This window comes from Propithecus coquereli, unplaced genomic scaffold (assembly GCF_000956105.1).
Source record: "Propithecus coquereli isolate 6110/MARCELLA unplaced genomic scaffold, Pcoq_1.0 Scaffold468, whole genome shotgun sequence".
Taxonomy (NCBI): Eukaryota; Metazoa; Chordata; class Mammalia; order Primates; family Indriidae; genus Propithecus; species Propithecus coquereli.
Genome location: NW_012150485.1, coordinates 1587707 through 1595614, shown reverse-complemented (window position 1 = coordinate 1595614; position 7908 = coordinate 1587707). Strand labels below are relative to the sequence as shown.

Below are 7908 nucleotides of genomic sequence, written 5' to 3'. Positions count from 1 at the left end.
TTTCATTTCTAAACGTTTATTATCTTTCTTTGCTAGAAACAGAAGAAACCATTTTCTTTTTGACAAAGTTGTCTCAAATTAGAGCACAAGTCTTCCTTAAATGTCAGTGTGTGATAATTAGGATATAGTAGCAGTCTTTAAAATTTCGTAAGGCTACTGTTAAGATGGTGGTTTTGGCCGTTTTGCAGATGGTCCATCTGAGTTAGGTCTGTTATCAATGTTATTTTCATCTTCTGCATCATCTTCATCATCACCTTTTAAAATAAATATTTGTTGTATATGTTTAGTGGTTGAAAGAAATACAGATAGCTAAAATGGTTGATAATGAGACCATTTCAATCTAGGGATTAATAAAACCATGCATATTTTAGATCAAAAAGATTTTGAGAATTTCAGTGTTTAAAATGTTTCTTTTCTATAATTTTCTTTTTTGGAGGTATTAATTCATTTACCACAAAATTCACTCTTTTAAAGTGTACAGGTTAGGGGGTTTTAGTATATCCAGTAGCTTGTGCAATTATCACCATTATCCAATTCTAGAACACTTCTATCACTCCAAAACACACTGTATCCATTAGCAGTCATTCCTCTTGACAACCACTAATCTAGTTTCCTTTTTTATTTTTATTTATTTTTTATTTTTTTGGAGATGGAGTCTAGTTCTGTCACCCTGGCTAGAGTGCAGTGGTGTCATCGTGGCTCACTGCAATCTCAAATTCCTGGGCTCAAGCAATCCTCCTGCCTCAGCCTCCCAAGTAGCTGGGACTACAGGCATGCACCACCACGCCGGCTAATTTTTTCTATTTTTAGTAGAGATGGGGGTCTTGCTCTTGTTCAGGCTGGTCTCTAACTCCTGAGCTCAAGCGATTCTCCCACACCTTGGCCTCCCAGAGTGCTAGGATTATAGGCATCAGTCACCTCGCCTGCCCGGCCTTTTCTTTTTCAAAAAAAAAAATTTTTTTAGAGACGGGGTCTTGCTCTGTTGCCCAGGCTGGACTCCAACTCCTGCTCTACAACAATCTTCCCACTGGACCCTCTGAGTAGCTGGGACTATAGGTGTGCACTGTGCCCAGGGAAGTAATCTATTTTCTATCTCTATGGATTTGCCTATTCTGCACATTCACATAAATGAAATCATATAACAGGTACCCCCTTCGTGTCTGGCTTCTTTCACTTAGCATAATGTTTTCAAGGTGTATTCATGTTGTAGCTTGTACCAATACTTCATTCCTTTTTATTGTTAAATAATATTCCATTGTATGGATATATCACATTTTGTTTACTCACACATCAGTTGATGGATATTTGTGTTTTTTCCACTTTTTAGCTATTCTGAATAATGCTGCTATGAACATTCATGTATAAGTTTTTTGTGTGTGAACATGTTTCCAATTCTCTTGGGAGGACTAGCAGTGGAGAACTGCTGGGTCATATGGTAACTTTATGTTAACTTTCTGAGGAACTACCAAACTTTTTCAAAGTGGGCACACCATTTTACACTTCCACCAACAATGTACAAGGTCTCCAATTTCTTCACATTCTAGCCAATACTTGTTATTGATTGTTCTTTTTGATGATAGCCAACATCCACATCATCAAGATCTAATTCTCAGGATGGAAAGGAAAGTCAAAGGGGTGGGGAACCTGCACCCTTAAGGCAAAATGTGGCCTTCTAGGTCCTTAAGTGCGCCCTTTCGATTGAATCCAAATTTTACAGAACAAATCCTTTTATTAAAAGGGGTGCAGCAGAGAAAGAGGAAGCTTTTCTTGTTTCCTTTGGTGCTTAAAAAAGAACAGTCTTAAAATCAGAAGGCCGCAGGTTCCCCTCCCCACCCCACCTTCTGCGACAAATTGCACTCTTCCAAACGTGTTTGTAATTTCTCGCTTGATAAAACTCCTTTTCATCCTTCAAAACCCAGCTCAAGAGTTATACCCTCTATGAAGGCTTCCTGCGTTCTCTCTGTTTGCAATAGCTACAGAGGGCCACAGAATCACATTTTCACTCTTTTAATAAGTGTTTGCCTGTCTAATCCCCTTGTGTTCCACTACGACAGGAACTGAGTCGCATTCATCTCATTCTTTCTTCAGAGCTCAGCCCAGTGCCTGGCACAGAGCAGTAGGCCTTCAGCACGTTTTTTGTGATATAAATGAGTTGTGAAAATGCCCGAGAGAAGCAGCCCGGATAAACATGACGGTGAGTGCCAATACTTTTTAGATGCAATTCTTCTTCCCCTTACGCTCACTTTCTCCAAGTCTGCCACTTTACACCGGTTCCCGAAGCAGATTTCCCCTTGGCGCCCCGCCCCGCCCCGCCCTCCTGTCGCTCCAGCACTGTCCTCAGAGCTCACCGTCCAAGGCCTCGTCCGGAGCCGCCGCCAGCCGGTGCTGCGCTTCCTGCTGTACCAGGGGGCCGAAGAGTTCGGTTACCAGCTCCCTCATCTGGGCCACTCCCGACAACAGGCCCTGTAAAGGGTCGGCGTCACCCGGTGCCTCACAGGACACCCGCAGCCGCTGCTGCTGCCCATCCTCCCCGACGTACTCTCCCAACAGCTCCATGGCGACCGCTTAGCTTCAAGAGCGCGCCAGAGAGAAGCGCTACCCGGAAGCGGAAAGTAGCCCGCCGCCGGCACAGGCGGGAGAGGGGAGAGGAGTGACTTCCGCTCGTCGGAAGTCGCTCCGCCCCCTTCCTTTGCTTTCCTTCTTTGGGATTGGTTCATGGCACTCAGGCCTCCGCCTCCTCCGGCTACGCCCCTCGCGGCTGCTTTTCCCGCCTCCGCCAGGGTAGAACCGTGGTCTGGGTGACAGTTGGGGATGGCTGGAGCTGAGGGGTCTACTGGGCGGCAGTCGGAGCTGGAGCCAGTGGTATCGTTGGTCGATGTCCTTGAGGAGGACGAAGAGCTGGAGAATGAGGCGTGTGCCGTCCTGGGCGGCAGCGACTCCGAGAAGTGCTCCTACTCGCAGGTGGGCGCGCGGCCCGGGCCTCGTCTCCCCCTAGCTCCAGCAGAACCTCCTGTTCCTGGCCGGGCTTTCCCTGTTCCCATCTGCCGCAGTAGTTCCCCAGGTGGTAGTCCCGGGCCGCCGTTCGTCCTGGCCTTCCTCATCCTAAGCCCAGCTGCCCTTTGATCCTTAGTCTTCTGGGCCCCCTTCTTCAACCTGTGTCTGGCAAGGGGCCTCTCTCCTCCCTCACTCTCTGTTCCGCCTTTTGAGGATTTGGCCCTGGAGCAGCTGCTCTGTCCTTCCTCTCCAGTCTCTTCTTGGTGTCCCCGCTGCTTTTCACGAAACCATCCCCATGACTTGTCAAATCCAGATATCTCTGCCCCTACTTTTCCCATCCTAAGAGTGTGTATTTATTAGGGACCGAATAGGAGAGTCAAGGTAGAGTCAAATGAAAGAGCTCTGGATTTGAAATTCTCCCCGTGTGGAGTGGGCTCCTTGATTACGAATTTATCTGCAATTTTAGTTTGAGAAGTGCTGGCTAGTACTTTTTTATTTTTTGCAAAACGAAGCAAGTACCATGTCTATATGAAATCTGTCCCCCCTCCTCTGGAAACAGACGGGAACAGAACAGCAGGTAGCTCTGGCGAGGGAGGGGAGGAGAGGAGAAAATGTTCTGTTTGGCATTTGGAAGATGTAGTGAACGAGGGTTTGAGGGGGTGTGATGTAGTGTTTGGTGACTCATCCTGTATTTCTAAGTACAAAAATGGAGAAAGGTGGGCAGGAAGAAAACTAACAAGGGTTGATTGGTAGGAGGGAGAAGGTTTTCTTAGGCAGGGGGATGGAGTGGAACACTGGGGCATGAGGGGAGAGACTTGGCATTCATTATGTGGTATGAACTGAGATCATAATAACCAGTTGTCGTTGTTGATCACGTTAGTTTAACCTACAAAGTGGTTAGATTATTGAATAAACTTGGTATCCAGAAATAGTCCCAGATGTTGGCTGGTATTTTAAACCTTTGGTCACCACTAAAACACCTTTTCCCTGTTTCCCTTAAAAAAAGAAGAAGAAGAAGAAGTAGGCCTGTCTATATTTAAGCTATTTTTGAAATATAGTTAGCTTTATAAAATGGACTTCCTTAAATTTACTTTTTTTCAGTGAAACATGGAAGTTTGCATAGATCATGTGTACAGCTTGGGGCTTGGGAAAAAAGTGAACACATGCATATACCCACCACCCAGATGAAGAAATAGAACATTACTGGTATCCCAAAAGCCTCCCTGTGTGTCAACCTCCTTCCTATAGTAGAGTAACCATTATCAAGATTTCTAGAAGTTTTGCCTGTTTTTCCTTCAGCTTTTCATTTTGATACATTTAAAATCTATGGCTAAGTTGAAAGAATAGTATTATGAACACCTGTATATCTTTTACATGTATTTACTTTTTTAACATTTTGCCTCATTTGTTTTCTCTCTCTCCTCTATATAATACATTTTGCTTTTATTAAATTTTGAACTATTTGAAAATATTGCAGACATGATGACAACGCAGCTCTAAATACTTCAGCATGCATCTAAAAATCAAAGAGAGTCTTTTCACATATTGATTTTCTCTTTGCTCGATTTATAAACATTTTCCAAAATTAAAATGTATTACTTACATAAATCTATACACATTCTCCTACATTTTCATATGTTAAAATGATTAAGCAGACAAACTCATAGCTGATTGACAAATTTAAACTTCCTTTCACTTTAAGAAAAAATAGTATGAAAACAAGTGCCAGTATAGATATGAAACTTTCAACAGTATTTTAGTACTCTGTTGTTTATACCTTTTTTCTTTTTCTTTTTCCCCTGCCAGTATCTGTGTATCTTAAGTTTATACTTTTTTTTTTTTCATTTTTTTTTTCACCCGCTGCCTTCCTCCTCTCAAGTTTATACTTTTTGAATAGGCTTAATGACTTTTACAGAAAGATCTTGACCACAGATAATCTGCTTTTAATTATTTTTCAGATCGTAGTATGGGTATTAAATAACTCTGCTGTTTCATTAATTTATTCTCTCTTTTCCATTTTGGGGCTGTCTTTTAGGGCTCAGTAAAGAGACAAGCACTATATGCCTGTAGTACCTGCACCCCAGAGGGAGAAGAACCAGCAGGAATTTGTCTAGCTTGCAGTTATGAATGTCATGGAAGTCATAAACTATTTGAGCTCTACACAAAAAGGTAAACATGCTTTTTTTCATTCAAAGTAGTTGTATATTAGTGATTTTTTTTTTTTTTTAAGAAATGGGATCTCGCTCTGTTGCCCAGGCTGAAGTGCAGTGGTGTGATCATAGCTCACTGTAGCCTTGAAGTCCTGAGCTTGAGTGATCCTCCTGTCTCACTCTCCCAAGTAGCTAGAACTATGGGCACATGACACCATGCCTGGCTAATTTTGAAAATTTTTTGTAGAGACAGGGTCTTACTATGTTGCCCAGGCTGGTCTTGAACTCCTGGGCTCAAGCAATCTTCCTGCCTTGGTCTTTCCAAAGGGATGGCTGGGATTAAAGGCATGAGCCACCACACCCAGCCATGGAATTTATTATTTATTTATTTATTTATTTTTGAGACGGAATCTCACTCTGTTGCCCGAGCTAGAGTGCCGTGGCGTCAGCCTTACTCACAGCAACCTCAAACTCCTGGGCTCAAGTGATCTTCCTGCCTCAGCCTCCCGAGTAGCTGGGACTACAGGCATGTGCTACCATGCCCAGCTAATTTTTTCTATATATTTTCAGTTGTCCAGTTAATTCCTTTTGATGTTTTTAGTAGAGATGGGGTCTCACTCTTGCTCAGGGTGGTCTCAAACTCTCGAGCTCAAACAATCCACCCGCCTTGGCCTCCCAGAGTGCTAGGATTGCAGGCGTGAGCCACCGTGCCCAGCCCCAGCCATGAAATTTAATGTAATTATTTTATATACTATAACTGGAGAGAATAGTTTTTCCATAGGGCCTTTTAAAATGTAATTATGGTACAAACTCACTACTCATCCTCTGCCATTATTTTACTTGTGTGTTTGTGTGTTTATAACATAGATATTTGACTTTATGCATATTAATTTCCAGAATTGTAAAAATCTTTTATTGTTATATGCTTGAAGAAATTCCAAATTGGATACATGAACAGCAACCAAAGCTACTTTTTCAATTCTAGAAATGAGTTGAAAAAGGAAGAGGCTATGATTTGAGTTTAAAGAGCATTTCATTAGATTTAAAAGTGGCTTTTCCTCCTTTTTTCAGAAATTTTCGTTGCGATTGTGGAAACAGCAAGTTTAAAAATTTGGAATGCAAATTATTTCCTGTAAGTAAGCACTATAACTATAAATGTATTTAAAAGAGATGAGGTTGATATTTTCCAGAGTGAGTAAAAAACAAATACCTGTATTTTCCGAAAGAGAAGTTCTTATTCTTTGCAGATGGAAGATATTTCTTTTTTTTTCTTTTGTCGGAAAAACGAAATATCCCTTTCAGAGCCTGTACTATAGATTGTAGTTAATATGAAAGGTTTGGGGGAAAATGTTTTTTAAAGTGATTCAGGTTTAATTATGTGGTTGTGCTTATTTGCTGAGGCTTTTAAAACAAAGGATATGATTCAAAACTGAATAAATAAAACTTGGTAATAATGAATGTGGGCTACAAATGCACAGGACTTTTTCACAGCTTTTTAGCTAATAAAAACTATGCTTATACAATAACTTTTAGTGAAATAACAGAAATAAAAGAGAAAGAAATGTTACATTGTTCAAACATAGTTGCTAAAGCTGTCATCCTTTCCCCTTCTTTTGAAGGTTAGTTTTGAACAACTTTTTGCTGTCTAGTAACCTGGGGGTCTTGGTTCTCACAGCTGTTTGTAAAGAAGTACTTTGAAATTCCAAGCCAGTATCAGTTCACATAGTTTGATAATTAATATTTATGGTTAACTTTTATCTCCATTTTATTGAATGGATATATTTAATTTCCTCTAATTGCTACAAAAAATAAATTTTAGTTTTTTGTATCCTGGAAAAAGTATCCCTTTAATAGGAGTAAATTTTTTTTCTTCATACTTTGAAAATTAAAGACCAGCTTCTAGGGAGAAAATACTTAGTGTAAAAATTTATTGAATGCAGAAATTTTATGATGTATGAAATTACAGTTAAAATTAGACCACATTATATATTGAAATCAATATTATATTTCAGGACAAAGCAAAGGTAAATTCTGGCAATAAGTACAATGACAACTTTTTTGGATTGTATTGTGTTTGCAAGAGACCCTATCCTGATCCTGAAGACGAGGTAAGAGAATCGGAGTTTAAAACCTGGGATTGTATGTGTGATCTCTAGCCTTTAGCCTTGACTCTTCAGCCTATTCCTCTCATTCTTATATCATAAGAATGAAATATTGAAGAGGCCCTTGCCAAGGCCACAACTTCTTTCCTTCTCCCTCTTTCCTGTCTGCCTACCCCACCCCCTAAACACTTACTAAGAAATGACCTTCTGCTTCTTGCCTCCCTTGAAGGAAAGAAATGGGATTTACAAACTACATCCCCTGAAAAATTTCAAGTACCTCCTGCAGATCATATTGGGGAAAAAACTTTCCATTAGAAATGTATGCAGAATTCGAAAAGAGTTCCTCTGTACTGCTGCACTTATTACTTTCCAGGCATAACCATTGTTAACACTTTTTGGTGTGTATAATTTTAGGCCTTTTTCATTGCACATAAAAGTAATCGACTGTGTGTTTTAATGTGTAGTTTCCTTTCTTTTAATGAAAGTGAAAATTCTGTACATTCACTTCTGCAGCTGGCTTTTCTCACTTACCAGTATAAGGGCAGAAAAGAGAATAAAACTGCTTTGTGTGTGTGTGTGTGTGTGTGTGTGTGTGTGTGTGTGTGTGTGTACGTATTAGTAGATATGAAAACCTGAGAATAAAAGGAAAATCATAGTCTGTG

General features: G+C 40.6%; 2 protein-coding genes across 2 annotated transcripts in view; one reads left to right on the top strand and one right to left on the bottom strand.

Moving 5' to 3' along the window:
- LOC105819057 (chromosome unknown open reading frame, human C14orf142) lies at positions 1-2633 on the bottom strand. Its single transcript, XM_012655220.1, has 2 exons — positions 2349-2633; positions 1-254 (listed from the first exon to the last, which is right to left on the bottom strand). The coding sequence occupies exons 1-2, from the start codon at positions 2554-2556 to the stop codon at positions 160-162; spliced, it is 303 nt and encodes a 100-aa protein (XP_012510674.1). The 5' UTR covers positions 2557-2633; the 3' UTR covers positions 1-159.
- The window catches only part of UBR7 (ubiquitin protein ligase E3 component n-recognin 7 (putative)), a 16753-nt gene continuing 11453 nt past the window's right edge, over positions 2609-7908 (top strand). The window contains exons 1-4 of the mRNA XM_012655221.1: positions 2609-2961; positions 5030-5163; positions 6216-6276; positions 7157-7287. Of these exons, the coding sequence (XP_012510675.1) occupies positions 2812-2961; positions 5030-5163; positions 6216-6276; positions 7157-7287 (476 nt within the window). The 5' untranslated portion in view covers positions 2609-2811. The remainder of the gene's footprint in view (positions 2962-5029; positions 5164-6215; positions 6277-7156; positions 7288-7908) is intronic.

Excerpts from the sequence above, each read along its gene's own strand:
- LOC105819057 (XM_012655220.1), bottom strand. The coding sequence starts at position 2,556 with ATGGAGCTGTTGGGAGAGTACGTCGGGGAGGATGGGCAGCAGCAGCGG. Across the intron at positions 255-2,348 it reads TCCGGACGAGGCCTTGGACG|GTGATGATGAAGATGATGCA; the intron begins GTGAGCTCTGAG and ends TTATTTTAAAAG.